This window comes from Sinocyclocheilus anshuiensis, unplaced genomic scaffold (genome assembly GCF_001515605.1).
Source record: "Sinocyclocheilus anshuiensis isolate Anshui unplaced genomic scaffold, SAMN03320099.WGS_v1.1 scaffold665, whole genome shotgun sequence".
NCBI classification, from domain to species: Eukaryota; Metazoa; Chordata; class Actinopteri; order Cypriniformes; family Cyprinidae; genus Sinocyclocheilus; species Sinocyclocheilus anshuiensis.
This window is the reverse complement of record NW_015537961.1, coordinates 593,323-611,427: the sequence shown is the minus strand read 5'-3', so window position 1 is coordinate 611,427 and position 18,105 is coordinate 593,323. Positions and strand designations below refer to the sequence as shown.

Here is an 18,105-nt window from a genome sequence, read left to right as displayed (position 1 = left end):
AAAATAGATGATAAAGAATTAACTTGACGGAGCTCAAACTCAAAACACACGGCAGCAACAAACAGGAAGTGACGTATACTGCGGGTCCGTTGAATGTAGTGTAAAGCAAGTAACACTCAGACATGTATGTTCTATGCAATTGTTTTGATTGAGGGAAACAAGCTACAATTCGAGTTACAACATTATTTTTTCTTCAGACATTCCCCTTTAAATATAATAAGTATCAGCTATATACAAAGTGACCAACATTTGTTTTTCGACCACTGAAAATGGGTAATATTCAACAATCTGAATATGGAGCTGCACTAAGATCCCATATCTATGTGACTGAACGATATAGGGCCTTGAAAATGTAGATTCCAAAAGAAAAGATTATTAAGAACCAGAATCTGAAATCATATTGAGATATCATTAATACTTCTTGAGTTGCAGTCATGCAAACTTTGGAAAAAATAGTATTAATGGCACTCAGACAGGTATGTTCTGTGCAGTTATTTTGATATTGGGAAACAAGATACATTTTTAGTTTCAACTTTATTTGTTCTTCAGACCTTCCTCTTTAAAAGAAAAGAAGAATCTGCTGAATGCAAAGTGACACAGATTTGGTTTTTGACCACTGAAAATGTGAACTACTTACTCAACTTTTTACTCCTGGAGCCATCTTAAGATCCCAATATTGCTGGAATGGAACCATATAGAGCCTTAAAAATGAAGATGCCCAAAGGAAAGTTTGTTAAGACCGCAAATCTAAATGAGCATTAAGATATTTTTAAAAATTCTTGAGTTACAGGCATGCAAACTTTGGAGAAAAAACTTGAAAAGTGCTTTTTCCCATTTTTGAATGGTCACCACTGTCATATAATGCAACAAAGATTGCTCAAGTCAACAGATTTTACTAATAGACCAACCAATCTCTGTGTAAAAATAATATATTGATGCTGCCATCTTTCTAAAGTCATTTTTACCCCCCTGTAATCTGGCTCCGAACCTCAGGTGAAAAATGTCCATTTGACCCTAAAACAAAATAGTCGAGCAAGTCCTGTGCAGCGCTGCCAACGACTTCCGTAACCCGACTGAAGCACGTTGATGGGCTGCTCTTGCTCTTGCTCTCGCTCTGGTTGATGTGTGCGTGTGCTCTTCCTGAAGAAGAATTCTGCCCTTCATGATGTCATGAAGAGCCATACTTGAAAAAAACTTTCCGAAACATATACAAACCCTGAAGGAGTGTCTTTGGCACAGAAATACTCTGTCATACGTCCAACTCATTTTTTGAGACTTTGGTCATGTTTAGCATGAGAATCCAACTCTTTCGCAGTGTAAATAAGTCAGAATGCATGAAATAGCATTAGACAATGGCATTGTTATCATTATTATGATTTGTTGGAATCGGACAAAAAATAACTGAGCTACACCCGTTTGAAGTCGATCACATTTCACTGGTGCAGACTCGTGCCATCGAGAATTCACTGTGAATATTCACAAAGCTGGAACGCTACGCTTTACAACTCTACCGAACTTGTGCTGAGGGGAAGCGGCAGTCGTCAAGAAGCGAGCAGAGAAAAAGGTGCACCTCTCAGAAAACATACAAATAAAGATCATTTGTGACCCTGGACCACAAAACCAGTCATAAGGGTAAATTTTTTTAAATTGAGACTTATACATCATCTGAAAGATGAATAAATAAGCTTTCCATTGATGTATGGTTTGTTAGGATAATAGGACAATATTTGGCCGAGATACAACTATTTGAAAATCTGGAATCTGAGGGTGCAAAAAAAATCTAAATATTGAGAAAATCATCTTTAAAGTTGTCCAAATGAAGTTCTTAGCAATGCATATTACTAATCAAAAATTAAGTTTTGATATATTTACGGTAGGAAATTTACAAAATATCTTCATGGAACATGATCTTTACTTAATATCCTAATGATTTTTGGCATAAAAGAAAAATCTATAATTTTGACCCATACAATGTATTTTTGGCTATTGCTACAAATATACCCCAGCGACTTAAGACTGCTTTTGTGGTCCAGGCAGGGTCACATTTTAGATGTTTAATTACTATTTGGAGCTTTGGGATCGCTAGACGAGGGCTAAATTTTTGTGAAACCCTCAAAGTCGACCAAAATTGACTTTTTCCACTTGTTTTTTTTGTTTTTTTTGCCTGTAGCTCAAAATTAGCCCGTGCGTATTCTGACTCATTTTGCCAGCACGGATCACATATATTGCGACTGACCGTGATTATTGTCATTTTGTACTATATTTTGCGTTTCGTGAGTGCAAAAATGTCTCAATACTGGAGACTTGTTGTGTAGTGCTATTTTTGACATCGTGTTCGCCACAAAATGTCACAGTTTCGGCTCATACTAGCTGTTTGCGTGTGTTTCTCTTTCACTGTAGTCTAGGAGCTCCTCAGCATTACGGCCGGACTGACAGCACTTGCTCCTGGTTTCACAGCGTGTGTGTCAGCACCTCCTCAGCGAGAGTTTGAGAGTGGGGCTGTAATGTGAGGCGCTCTGGCAGACAGCACAACAGATTGCTCTTTTAAAGCAGTTTAGCGCAGACACAGACGTGTGTGGGAAGAGCCGGAGTTTAGCCTCCCTTTGAGGATTACTGCAGCTCGCTCACTTGACGCTTTTCTTTGCTTCTAGCTGCTGTCTTGGAGGGTGTTTGTTGTTCTTTGTGTAATGATTCATTGTACTGGATGAAAACACTGATACCAGCTGACCAGCAGTGCTTCAGCGTCTCGTTGATCTGTCTAATGATGTGTGTTGAAGGAAAACACAAGGTTGGGCTGCTTTAAAGTCAGTGTGAAATCAAAACACCCAAAATGTGCTTATTTACTACACGTTCCTGGTGTTACTGCGAGTGATTCAATGGTGCATGTTATGTACACAGAGAGCTTACATTTGCATTTATGCATCTGGCAGATGCTTTTATCCAAAACGACTTGCATTGCTGGGAATCAAACCCATGACTTTGCCATTGCTGGCTGGCACCATTCATTCATTTTTTTATTTTTTTATTTGCATAACATTTGATATTACATCAAATAAAATTGAAAATATCTTATCTGGCCTTATCATTTTTATTTAAAAAAATTAAAAAATATATTTATTTATTAATTTTATTTATTATTTATGCTACCAGTTTCATTAATTATATTTTCATAGCATTTGATATTTACATAAAAGAAAAAAATATATATTTTCTGGCCTTCTCATTTTTCTTAATTCCTTCATTCATTCATTCATTCATTCATTCATTCTATCTATGAGTTTTATTCATTATATATTTGCATAACATTTGATCAGTACTGTACATCAAAGAAAATTTCTGATATCTTTTCTGGCTGTCAAATTTTGTTTTTTATTGTCTATTATTTATTTATTTATGCTATCAGTTTTATTCATTATATATTTACATAACATTTGAATATTACATCAAATAAAATGTATATCTTTTCTGACCTTAAATAAAAAATAAATGGTATCTATCTACTTATTTATTCGGTTTTATTCATTATATATTTGCATAACATTTGATAATTGCATCAATGGAAATTAAATATTTTCTAGCTTTTTTATTTTTTTATTTTTTATATTTATTCATTTTATTTATGCTAAACATTTTATTCATTATATATTTACATTTGATTTTTACGTCAAAGCGAATCCATGATACAGTATCTTTTCTGGTTTTCTAAACTGAATAATCTTTTGTTTTTAACCATATGTATATGAAGCAGTACTAACAATTTGTGTACATTACAATATTGTGTACATCATTATTTTGCTATTCTAAAATAACCCATTCAAAGTCATTTTCAGAAGAATGGATACCAGTTAAAAATGAAGTCAGCTTTTAGATTAATGTTGTTGTTGAAGTCCAGTCTGAAGCTCACAGCTGATTGGTCTGTTGTTGATCATGTGAATCATGAAAACAAACTCAAGCTGTTCATTCAAACTAATGTGTCGGTCACTGAATCATTAAAATGACTGTATTTGTTGACAACTAACTAATACTAACAGTTGAAATCAAGTTACAGTGAGTCACTCTCACTAGCTCAGCTTATTACGGTAAAGTTTTTAAGACAGATCAGCCTCTCCTCAGAGTATTTACTGACTCACCAAACCTCCCGCTCCTGTGACTTATGACTCCGCTGACTTATGAAATACACTTTTACCTATCAATGTACTCTCCTATGTACTCTTAACCCTTCACCTGCCCGTCCACTCCTGCTTTCCTCTGGTTCAGTGATGGGCTGCTGGTTTGGAGGTCAGTTCTCTCTAATGACTGAATGAGATTGCGTGACGGTGGCGTGTAATTAAAAGTTTAATACTTAAGGATAGGAGTTTGTTCAACAACTCTGTGTTATATTATCAATTCATATATTTTAATTAATTAATTTTTTTACATTTTATGCTTAGGGTTAGAGGTTTGTTAATAATTTGTAATTATTTTATTATAAAATTATAATTAAACATAATTTGATAATTTAGTTATAAAAAATGTATTATAAAATCTTTACAAATTTGATAATAATTATTATAAATTGTAATTTTACAATAGTTTTATAATTTTTAATTATTTTATGATTTTATAATAATTTTTAATTGAAATAAATTATATATATATATGGATGTTTACCTAAGGGATAAGGGTTTGTTCAACACCTCTATTCTATTCTATTCTATTCTATTTCCCACGAGCAGATGATCGACCTGCTGCGCACCTCCATCTCCGTCAAGGTGGTCATTATCCAGCCGTATGAGGACGGAGCTCCCAGAAGGTATCAGTGATCTGTTCTGTCCATCCTCCTATCCTTGTCTACACCTGCTATTAACATCCATCCCATTTACCACTTTTTCCTGATAGTTGTTTTCCTTTAAAGCTAGATCTCTAAAATATATTATTATATTATATTATATTATATTATATTATATTAGATTAGATTAGATTAGATTAGATTAGATTTTTTTCATTATTGTGTATTAATTTATAGAAATGTAATACTTGGAGTTAGGGATATTATATTATTATTATTATTTTTAATTTTGTATAAATTCATAGAAATGTAATACATTTATAATAATAATTAATAATTATTTTATTTTATTTTGTTTTGTTTTGTTTTGTTTTGTTTTGTTTTGCCATGATTGAAGATGTAAAATTTTCAGTATTAACTCATAGTTCCATATGAAATTCATTACTTTGGCTGAATAAATCACCCAAGATGGATGCTAATAGCAGGTTTTCTGCTGCTTTTTTTCAGCTTTACTCACATGATTTATTGTGTTGGATGGGATATGAAGTCTGAGTTTTAAGATCTCACTCTTATAGGCAGTCAAAACTCCACTCCACTTCTTGTTCTCAAGTCGCTCCATTATCCAGTGTTGTTAGCATGATGCCGCTCTGGAGCTGATTTGCTGTGAATGGACGGTTTGCACCGGGAAGCTCTGTAAGTGATTGTAGTGGATCAGTGGGAACAGAAGGAGAGCGCTGGTGTTCCCGAGCAGACGGCCGCTTGTGTACCAACAGCAGTGGCGTAATGCGGCTGACAGATCTGGCCAGCTGGGCCGAGGCCTGACGCTCACGGGCGGTCATCTTTCACCCAGCGATAGCGGCAGGAGGTGTTTGATTATTGAAGAAACGTCTGACGACTCGCAGAGCAGCAGATTGTGCTTTTAGGGTTCGTCTGCTCGTCCCTCCAGTTAAAACAGAACAGATCCACCTGCACAATCACTTACCGTCAGCCACCATCAGTGTTCAAAGCTTTTTAAAGTAAATCTCATGAAAACTTTTGAGAAATTACTGTGTATTTATCTATCTATCTATAATTTAATATTATTTTTGCAACAGACAATATGTACTGTATATACATTATATAAATATGTTATTTCTTTCTTCATGCTTAGAATCTTACTGTTCCACTTAGTGTAATATTTGATCAGATTTCCTAAAGAAATTATCATATTAATTTGGCTTTTCACACATTAAAAAAACTGACTGGTTAATTCGTTTGCTCTTTCTGTTAGTTCTTTAACTGAGGCTGATTAGGTTAAACAAATTTAACCACGTTCTGAACTGTTCACTCAGTTAGCTCACAAACATGCCTGATGGACAGACCGGTTTAAATCTAGAGATTTATTCTGTCGTCCCTATATTTGAGCCTTTAATATTGGCGTATTATAGTCACATCACATCCAAACATCCCTCTGTCAATCCAACATGTCAGCAAATCCTCTTACAGTGATCTGTGATCATACGTGATCATCTGTCATCATACATGACGCAGCAGAAGCTTAGAGCGTCTCAGTATTATGATTACTGACCATCAAGGTTTCTGGATGTTCAAGAAGTTTGTCATTTTAACCAATTAAAAATGATCTATGAGTAGCTCTCAATTGACCTATAAACCATAATGGATAACTGTATTTTTTTACATTTTCTGAGTGAGTAAAACTCACTGCTACAATGTTTCAGTGCGGTCAGGTGGTTGTCAGGGTGTTGCTGTGTGGTTGCTAAGGTTCTGAGTGATTTTAGAATGTTGATGTGTGGTTTCTAGGTTGTTCACGAGTGGTTGCTAGGTGATGACCTGTTGTTTTTTTCTGTATGGTCTGCTGATAGCAATGTGGGATGCCAACATTAGCAATTATAATCCTGGCAACAGATCATCATCCTGTGCATCAGAGATGTCAGGAGAGTAAAAGTGTGGAGTGATTTTAACTAGTATTTTTTTAAAGGAGTAGTTCACCCAAAATGAAAATTTGCTCAAAGTGTACTCACCCTCAGGCCATCCAAGATTAGGATGAGTTTGTTTCTTCATCAGATTTGGAGAAATGTAGCATTGCATCACTTGCTCAGCAATGGATGCTCTGCAGTGAATGGGTGCCGTCAGAATGAGAGTCCAAACAGCTGATAAAAACATCACAATAATCCACAAGTAATCCACACCACTCCAGTCCATCAGTTAACATCTGGAGAAGACAAAAACTGCGTGTTTTCAAGAAACAAATCCATCATTAAGGCATTTTTAACTTCAAACTGCCACTTCTGGAAAAAATACCAGTCCATGATTAATAATAACGCTTCCTCCAGTGAAGTCGTCTTGTCTGAATCATGAGAGAAATCAGCACAGATCAAGCACCGATTACAAGCCAAAACAGCTCTAAACAAATATGTTGGGTGGATTTTGATGTGAGAGACAACAGGAGATGGCTTTATCACTGGAGGAAGCGTTATTATGGATTATGGACTCATATTTTGGCCAAGAGTGATGGTTTGAAGTTAAAAATGCCTTAATGATGGATTTTGTTTCTTTCAAACACGCAGCTTTTCTCTTGACAAGACATTAATTGATGGACTGGAGTGGTGTGGATAACTTGTGGATTATTGTGATGTTTTTATCAGCTGTTTGGACTCTCATTCTGACGGCACCCATTCACTGCAGAGCATCCATTGCTGAGCAAGTGATGCAATGCTACATTTCTCCAAATCTGATGAAGAAACAAACTCATCCTAATCTTGGATGGCCTGATGGTGAGTAAATGTTCAGCAAATAGTAATTTTTGGGTGAACTATTCCTTTAAATGTGTGTTTGGGTTCATGCCATTGGGAGACAAAAATGTGCATTAAAACAAAGAATAACTGTAGCACATTTGCTTTTTAAAACACAAGGTCATGGGTTTGATTCCCAGGGAATGCAAGAACTGATTAAATGCATACTGTGCCTTCAATGCAATGCCCGTCGCTTTGAATAAAAGCATCTGGCAAATGCATCACTGTAAAAGTAATTGTAAGTGATGCAGTTAAACAACCACAGAATATTTCTAGAATTGCCTGAACTCCAGATTTCATCACAGCGTCCGGCATGTATGAACTTTACACCCAGATAAATATGAACTTTAAGGAAAGACTCACAGTATAAACGGCCCAATTCTCATATACAGCCTGAGTATCATGTTTCAGGTCAGACGTCGAGGAGCAGAGCCCGGTAACATTACAAACACTCCCTGATTAGTCTGAAAACCAAATATTTACCCGCTGTTTACATTTTCAATCCATAAGGGAGTAATTTTAAGTGTAGACACATCTGAAATGTTTCTCTTTTTCTCTCATTAGTGTGATATATGGGCGGCATGTTTAAAGATTCATATAGAAATGATGGAGAAGCTTGTGGACAGCAGGGTTACGGCCACATCCTGCTGCTCTAGTGTAAAGAAATAGATTTTCTGGGTTAGGCTAATATTAGAGGCGTATTTCACCAGCTCAGACGGGATTCTGCACAACCAGAAAAAGACATCTATGAGCTCTTTAATATAAGAGAGGATGTAAAACAGGGTGTTTGATGGGAAAAGTCCCATTTTTTTTGTCTGAGGGAGGCTTGATTTCCCACCCATACAATGAAGTACTGTGATGTTACACTGATGGTATCAGATGGTACTTAGATATTCATTTACTTGAAGATAATTTAATTTGAAGAATTTATGTAAAAATGTAGTTTTATTTTTTTTATATACACTACCATCAAAAATATAACATAAAATGTTTTTATGTTTTTGAAAGAAGTCTCTTCCGCTCACCAAGGCTGCATTTATTTGATGAAAAATGCAGTAAAAAGTGTAAAATTGTGAAATATTATTACAATTCAAAATAACTGTTCTTCTATGTGAATATATTGTAAAATGTAATTTATTTCTGTGATACAAAGCTGTATTTTCAGCATCATTACTCCAGTCTTCAGTGTCACATGATCTTCAGAAATCATTCTAATATACTGATTTGCTGCTCGAGAAACCTTTCTGATTATTATCAATGTTGATAACAGTTGTGCAGCTTCATTTTTTGTGGAAACCGTGATACATTTTAATTTTCAGGATTCTTCGATCAATAGAAAGTTCAAAAGAACAGCATTTATTTGAAATAGAATCTTTTGTATCATTATAAATGCCTTTACTGTCACTTTTGATCAATTTAATGCATCTTTGCTGAATAAATTATTGATTTATTTTAAAAAAATCTTACTGACCCCAAATTTTGAATGCATATAATCATAAATTATATCATCATCAAAAAAGATTTTTTTTACTGTATACTTCATTATTGTTGCATATATTTTATATTATTTTAGTAATTTATATTGTTTTGATTCCAATTATAATAGTTATAATAATATAATAATAGTTATAATAAAATATTTTGTTATTATTATTGAATTAAATTATAGTAGATATAGTATATTTATGGTTATATGTGTATATATATATATATACTGTATATCTTTATTAGATAAAATTAGATATTATTAAAAAATACATTATTTTTATATTATTTTAGTTAATTTGATAATAAATACTTTAATTTGAATATCTAATGCCGTTTTTGCAGGATCAGGAAATGTTGCATGCTAGATTTGACCTTGTGTTGCCCGTATAGCTCATTTATCCATATGGTGTTTCACAAGCTATATAATGTCAATCAGTACTGATCATTATTGCATTTTGCAGGCTCATTAGTATCTTACCTTTATATCCCACACTCGTGTTTTCCATTATGCCGGCAGTAGTGTGAGAGGACTGACTCAGTCGTGCAGATCTTGGCGAGCGGCAGTGGAAATCATCGCTCTATAAATCTGAGCCTGTGAATTTGAGCATCCCGTATATCTCTGATGAAAACTGGCCCTCAAAGTTTGCTCAACATGCTTTTTCTTGGATAAAAACGCTAAAGTTAGGAATAACTCTTATGTTTTTACTCGGTTGGACATGTGAGATCAAGTGTGTTTCTAAAACAACATACTGAATCTGTAAGAGCTTCCACCTAAATGCAGTTGGGTTCGTGTTTCTCGGCACATTCACATGCTGTAGATTATTCTCCATATGTCAGCGCAGGTCAGAGGTTCCAGGTTTTGATGTGGAAAATGTGAAGGTTTTGTTCTGTGTGGGAGTTGAAGTAAATAGTAGAAGTAAAACATAAACGTGTGGAAAAATACACACATTAGCGTGCTCTTTAAACTGCCTTTGGCTTACACTGTGAATTGTTTAACACAACTTTTTGGAAATTATTCAGCTTTTAATGGGGAAACAGACATAAAGAAACTGATTGACCAGTTTATTCTGTAAACACTCAATATCTCATATGCTCGGGTCGCCAAAGTTGCAGTTCAGTAGTTTACGTTTCTTTTCAACTGGTTCTCATTATGTTGCGTCTGTGAGTGATGTACTGTAAATGCATTTATGCTGACTGACTTTTCAAACGCATGAGCCAATGCTGTTAGCTGCGGCTAATGTTTCAACAGCACGTCTGGATGCATTTGCATGTGCATTTTGCTTGATTTCTGCTCATTGATAAACACTTAAGAGACATTTGGGTCCCAGCACTAAGGAGCCTTTCACATCAGTCACCTCAACACACCACTGCATTCAACTTCATGCAAAGCATACTGCTGGGGAAATCCAACCAAGAAAAAAATGTTCTTTAAATGACTTAAATGTTGGTCTGTTCATCACAAAAAGTTTTCATATGACTTCACAATGCTTGAGATTACTATAATCTGATTACTATAATGTAATAATAGTGTTACATATTATATATCTTATTATATTAAAATGTCAAAATTATAAAAAAAATTATATATACATATTATTATTATTATAAAAATTACACATTATAAATATTATACATATACACATACATTTGGCATATTATAAAAATGAAAATTATATATGTGACATTAAAGCAGTGTTAGTATCATTGAGATACTATTATAGTTTTTAGTAATATTTTGATTTAGTTTTTTTTTTATGTCTTGTTTTAATTTTAATTTTCAAATTGTCATTTTGTTGTATGTTTTTGTCATTTTTATTAGTTTTTTTTTTTTACTTGCCTATATAGTTTTTATTTTTAAATGATTTCAGTTTTTGTTGTAATTATTTTAATTAAACTAGATGAAAATGAGAAATGGTGCCTTGGCAACTAACTGAAAAAAAAAGAAGTCATTTTTATTTTATTTTATTTCAGTTAAAGGTTATATATTTCGAGTAACAAAGTTTTTTATAGTTTTATTTTTAGTTTTAGTGATAGTTAACTAATAACAACACGTGTTTTATATTAGTTAACTTTAATTTAGTTTAACTTAAATCTTATATATATATAATTGTTTTTTTTTGTTTTTTTTTCATTCTTACTTTTCCCCCTTCTCTTATTTTGCATTTTTTTGGAGATCAAAAACCTCATTCCACATTGCAAAATATCTTGTTAGTTTTTCATAGAAGAGAGTCATACAGAATCTGAACGACATGAGGTTGAGTAAATGATAACAGACTTTTCATTTATTCCTCATCTTTTTCTTTAATGTATTCCAGCAGGATTTCTCAGTCAAAAAATTCCCTTTCGAGGATGCTTTGCATTGCCGTTGCTCATGCCAAGAGATCCTGCCAGAAAGTGTAGCGTAGCGTCTAGTGTTCTCTGGCCTCGTGAGGACGCAGAGGTCAGTGATAACCAGAGGGCAATGGGGAAGTAGCTGATGAATGCAGCTCAATTTAAAACACATTTCAGTCTGATTTTTGGGGCTGTCTACTGCATCTAATTGATACGAGCCTGTGGGCTGCTTATGCAAATGGAAAAGGAGAATGTTAACCCTTCACCTCAAGAGCTTCATGAAGACAATAGCTCCAGAGTTGAATTGCAAAAGTTTTTTTTCGTTTCGTAGAGCAGACTGTTTTCATAACCCTCGGGCTCTTTTCTTTCAACCCAAAAACACACCTCAAACAGCTTCTCCATTTCTGTGTCTTCTAGTTCCCTTCTAGCACTCATATCCACCTTATTTTTAAATTAAGAGCAGGAGTACCTTGAATAAGCGAGGCTTCCAGTGTCATTCACTTCTTGGTTTTTAAACCTGTACAGAACAGGTAAATATAGGTGTATATATATATATACACTGTACAGCAAATCTCAACTGCTTGATTGCTTGTATTGTCACAAAATGTAAACCATATTATCTCCCAGCTCTAATCTGCTAAATGCGACTATAAGGCAAGATATTAAGATATTATAAACATTGACATCATGATTTTCTGTAAAGCTGCTTTGAAGCAATGTGAAGCAATGTGTGCTACACAAATAAATTTCACTTGCATATGGTTCAGTTTTTAAAGCTCATGTGCTGGTTGCATAAACTGCTCAGACTAGTCTGGTTTTTTTTTTCTGCAAGACTGGTCATAACTTCATCATAACATAATAAGTCAGTTAAATAAAAAGGTAGATTGGTCTAATTCAAATCAGAAAAGTAAGACTTAAAAACTGCTAGTTGGTCAAACTAGTTCTTAAGACACAGTCTTAACATAGAGGCTGTTTATGCAGCTGACCCCAGGACTGGTAACCAGATGATAACTAGTTCAGTTCCCGCAAGGAGTGAATCATGAGTTCTCAACTTGAGCAAGACACTTGTTTGAAGTGACTGAAACATTTTTTATAACCTATTTTATGCATTTAAAATTGAAAAAAATATTCAACAAGAAGAAGTGTAGATTTGATGCATCATAAATGGATTGCATGTTGAAAAGTCTCTGTATATGAATATAAGATGGATCGATGATGTTAGCTGAAAACGAAAGGTGAAAAACATTGGCTCAATTTACTTTATACTATATTTACTTTAGAATAGTTTAAAAAAATGAAAATTTGCTGAAAATATACTCACCCTCAGGTCATCCAAGATTAGGATGAGTTTGTTTCTTCATCAGATTTGGAGAAATTTAGTATCTCATCACTTGCTCAGCAATGGATGCTCTGCAGTGAATGGGTGCCGTCAGAATGAGAGTCCAAACAGCTGATAAAAACATCACAATAATCCACAAGTAATCCACACCACTCCAGTCCATCAGTTAACATCTGGAGAAGACAAAAGCTGTGTGTTTGTAAGAAACAAACCCATCAAGACGTTTTTAATTAAAATATGAGTCCATAATCCAAAATAACACTTCCTCCAGTGAAAATGTCTGAATCAGGAGAGAAATCTGCACAGATCAAGCACCGTTTACAAGCCAAAACAGATCTAAACAAATATGTTGGGTGGATTTTGATGTGAGAGAGAACAGGAGATGCACTTTTTCACTGGAGGAAGTATAAAAGCATCTTCTAAATGTCTGTTGACGTAATTTCTGCGCTCGTGTCTCTCAGGGGATGTTCAGAGCTCTACCGCATCCCTATGGTGGAGTATAAGCAGTGAATGGGTGCCGTCAGAATGAGAGTCCAAACAGCTGATAAAAACATCACAATAATCCACAAGTAATCCACACCACTCCAGTCCATCAGTTAACATCTGGAGAAGACAAAAGCTGTGTGTTTGTAAGAAACAAACCCATCAAGACGTTTTTAATTAAAATATGAGTCCATAATCCAAAATAACACTTCCTCCAGTGAAAATGTCTGAATCAGGAGAGAAATCTGCACAGATCAAGCACCGTTTACAAGCCAAAACAGATCTAAACAAATATGTTGGGTGGATTTTGATGTGAGAGAGAACAGGAGATGCACTTTTTCACTGGAGGAAGCGTTATTATGGATTATGGACTCATATTTTACCCGGAAACGATGGTTTGAAGTTAAAACGTCTTAATGATGGATTTGTTTCTTACGAACACGCAAACTGATAAATTGGAGTGATGTGGATTATTGTGATATTTTTATCAGCGATTCAAACACCACCTGGCACCGTGTGCCCACCAGCGGCCAGCCTCTTCCCGATAGCATGCCGTGCCAGCAGGTCCTCCAGCATGCTCAGACCGCCATCCCACGCAGCACCTCTTTCGACAGGAAGCTGCCGGATGGACCCAGGTATCTCTTCAGTTTCAGATGCATGCTTTTGCGTGTCTTTCCAAAAGCGTTTTTCTAAATTGTCAGTGGATGAGTGTAACTGTGAATCCATCGCCTTCCTGAATGAAGCAGATACATTCAGATTTCATGAACGAGGCAGAACTCTGGGTGTTAGAATGCACGAAAAATACAGCAGGATGAAGGAAGTGTGAGAGGATCAAGCGTTTCACACAAACCTTTTGTTGTGTATTTTCTGACATTTTATGTCTAGGGCTCTATGATTTCAAAAAGCATACAAATTGCACAAAGCATACTGAACAATGTATTACAATGAATGCACGTTACACTCCGTACTAATGAGTAAAGTGACACGTTACCTTTTGATTTTACATTAATACCCCGTTACATTCTAAAGGTTTGATGGACCTAAATTTTTATCTTATCGTTCGTTTTTCTGGTTTTACTAATAATATCATCTTTCCTACTTGATCCACAATGCAAAAAAGTTTTCAATTAGTCTTTTTGCCTTGCTTTCCAGTAAAAATATTTTGAAACAAAATCAATTTGCTTGATTAGCAGATATTGAGACTTGTTTTGATATACAGTATATCATGTCTTTAATATGAGTGTATTTTGTCTTACTGCAATGGCAGATTTGGTCACTTGATTTACGTATGAATTTGTTAAAAACTAGTTTAAAAAAATCTGTCAGTGTAGTAAGACAAAATACACATATATTCAAGATACAGTCTATGAAAACAAATCTTAAAATTTAATGCCATATTGCTAAAGTATATTTGTTTCATTTTTAGATGTTTTAATTGGAAAACAACACAAAAATACTCATCAAGAATATATTTGCAGTGCCAAAATCTGGTTCACATAAAGGGAAAATAGGTTCAATATGTGAAAATAAATATATTCAAATAGAAAACAGTTATTTTAAATTGTAGTAATATTTCACAATAATTATGTTTTTTCTGTATTTTTGATCCAATAAATGCAGGCTTGGTGAGCAGAAGAGCCTTCTTTCAAAAAATTCAAAAATCTTGCAGACCATTCTATAGTATAATGTTCATTTTCGGAGCTTGAAAACCTCATTTGCCTTTGGAAATTATCTTAAAATTGTTTGCAGAATTGTTTCTTGAATAAAAAAAAAATTATTTTAAGGATATTTTTACCGACAAATAAGTCAAAAATACTCATTAAGATTTTTTTGCATTGCACAAACCTGATTCACATAAAGGGAAAATGTATTCAAATATGTGTAAATTGCAAAAAAAAAAAAAATGTAGTTTTTCAAACATTTTCAGTTTCAGCATGCACTAACAATTTACTCGCTGCTGGAAAGTGTTGTGTTGTATCTGCTGACACAGATCATCATGAATTCAGCTTCCTGTAATTGGTATGCAGGCGATATGCGTTTGTTATAATGTGGTCATTTGTTCTTACTTGGAAACCCCTCGTGGCGTTGGTGACCTTTCCCGGCTCCTCTATGAGACCGCATGTGGAGAGAGCTGTGCCTCGCTTCAGTAAAGCCACACCACTGGACTCTCTTACCCTCTTATTAGTGATGCACTCATACTAACTCTAAAAATACACCTCTCACGTTTTCACAAGGAAATGCATGAAGTGATTAAATGTATACCTTGAATGCAATGAAAAGTCGCTTTGGATAAAAGCATCTTCTAAATACATAAATGCATAAATGTAAGATATTTACAGCCGTTAAAGGACTTCTTGCATGTTCAGGATCAGATGCTTGCGTTTTATGACTGGTGCTTTTTAATGAGGTGACGTGTGATTGGGTCGCTGGTGGTCAGTGAGGACTGCGCTTATGTTCAAAATAACATATTACTGTAATACTTACTATATTTGTAGTATGCATGCTGTGCACATCTTCTGTATGCATTGAAAACCCAGATGCACATTTGCCCACATGTCAAAGAAATACAGGAAAAAGTTAATTGCAATAACATATTTAACAGAAAACAAGGTTTCAAAAATGTTTCAACTGTTTTTGATGTCAGGCTTAAGTTATTAATAAGATTATATTGGTCATTTTTATTATCAAATATTTTTAATTGTATTTGTATTTATTTAGTATGAAGTTTATTTATTATAATTTAATTTAGTATTAATGTATTGGTCCAATTAATAATTCAATTAATATAGATCAATCAGTCAAATTGATCAAAAACCGTTATTATCAAATATTATTCAGTATTTATTTAGTATTCATTTAATTTATATATTCTAATTTTATTTAATAATAATGTATTGGTCCAATTAATAATTCAGTTCATATAAATCAGTCAATGAATCAGTTAATAAAGTTGTATTGATCATTTGTATCATATTAGTCAGTATTCGTTTAGTATTAGTTTAGGTTAAAGTTATTAATAAGATTATATTGAACATTTTTATTATCAAATATTTTGAGTATTTAGTATTACTTTTGTTTATTTGTGTAGTTTAATTTTATTTCATTTATTATTAATGTACTGACCTAATTAGTAATTTAACGAATATAAATGAATTCATAAAATGAGTGTAACAACGTTCGTAGTCACGGGAAGAAGGAGGCGGGAACCGGCAAACATTTAAAGAAAGCTTGAATAATAAAATAAACACAAAACAGCGCGACAGCCCCTCGCGGACGACTGTCGTGCACAAACAGAACCAAAACACAAAATAAAGTCCAGGCCTGGTCCTCTCTCTCCAACACTGTCGTCACTCCTGCTTTTATCCTTCCGGAGCTCCTCCGTGGGACTCGAGACCGGTGAGTGGCGCAGGTGTCGCGCATTATCATTAACTCCACCGGCCTCGCTCCGTTCCCACGGCTCTCGGCCCCGCCCCTCTCGTCACAATGAGATATCATAATTATGATCAAATATGATTCAGTATTTGAATTAAATTATGAATGAATGAATCAACCAATAACATTAAGAAATAATAATATGAATAATTGTAGTTTTAATCATAGTTTTTATTTGCATGTTCATTCATTTTATTATTATTTTTTTTGTATAATTTATTATTATTATTATATTGCTTGTTTCTTTGTAAAGCAGCTTGAGGAGTTGCATTTAAAAATGCAATATAGAATAAAATGTATTATTATTATTGCTATTATTATTATTATTATTGAAGCTTGCAATAATTATGAGACTGTGTGTTGCCTAATTATCCATGGCTCTTTGCACAAATGTGCTTGATTTTATTTCATAATTTCTCAGCATTGATAAGAATGTCATGGTAGATAAAGTAATGTTCAATGTTGCATGCACTCTCCTGCTCTTCAAGCTCTTCTGAATTAGATCAGACTCACTGATGTCAGGCTGTCAGACAGTCATCACCTGATGTTGCTCTCCTGACTCTCTCTGATCCGCGGTTTGTACGTTAAGCTGAAATCTGAACTCTGCTGTAGTCACACTCCTCTGGATCTGCAGCAGCTGGCGTGTCTGTCTGTTTCTCTCGCTGCAGGAGCGTTCAGGATGTTGAGAAGCCTCAGATCTCGTCCTGCAGTAAAGGAGACGTGTCCCAACACTACCGCAGCTCACCCAGTAACCAGTCGTCCTCCAGCGACCCGGGACCCTGCGCAAGCACCAGCTGGAACCAGCAGCCGGGATACGACGGGTAACACACTCACAGAGAATTATTCCATAACATATACAGTATATATATATAATTAATAAGATTACATTGATCATTTTTATTATCAAGTATTATTTTAGTATTTAGTCATATTTTAATTTATTTATTATAGTTTAATTTAGTATTAATAAAAATGAATCCAATGAAAAGCTAAATTAATATAAATCAGTAAAATTATATTGATCATTTTTATCAAATATTATTCAGTATTTTAGTTTATTCTAGTTTAATGTAGCATTCATATATTGGTTCAATTAATATAAATTAATAAATCAAACAAAAACATTTACAGCATTATATTGATAATTCTTTTGATCTTTTTTAAATAAAATTTATTTCGTTTTAATTCAGTTTATTATCATTTAATTTATAATTGATGTATTGGTTCAATTAATATAAATTAATAAATCAAACAAAAACATTTATAGCGTTATATTGCTAATTATTTTCCTTTTTTTTTAAATAAAATGTATTTTGTTTTAATTCAGTTTATTATCATTTAATTTAGAATTCATGTATTGGTCCAATGAATATTTATATTAATATAAATCAATCAATGAATCAGTTAATAAAACTGTATTGATATTTTTTATCAAATATTAGTCAGTATTAGTTTAGTGTTAATTTAGTTGA

The 18,105-nt window shown here is 33.9% G+C and overlaps 1 protein-coding gene across 1 annotated transcript in view; it reads left to right on the top strand.

Annotated features, from left to right (window-relative positions):
* LOC107667119 (signal-induced proliferation-associated 1-like protein 2) overlaps positions 1–18,105 on the top strand; it is a 156,300-nt gene that overhangs the window by 91,207 nt on the left and 46,988 nt on the right. The window contains exons 11-13 of the mRNA XM_016458708.1: positions 4,716–4,792; positions 13,693–13,836; positions 17,302–17,454. Of these exons, the coding sequence (XP_016314194.1) occupies positions 4,716–4,792; positions 13,693–13,836; positions 17,302–17,454 (374 nt within the window). The remainder of the gene's footprint in view (positions 1–4,715; positions 4,793–13,692; positions 13,837–17,301; positions 17,455–18,105) is intronic.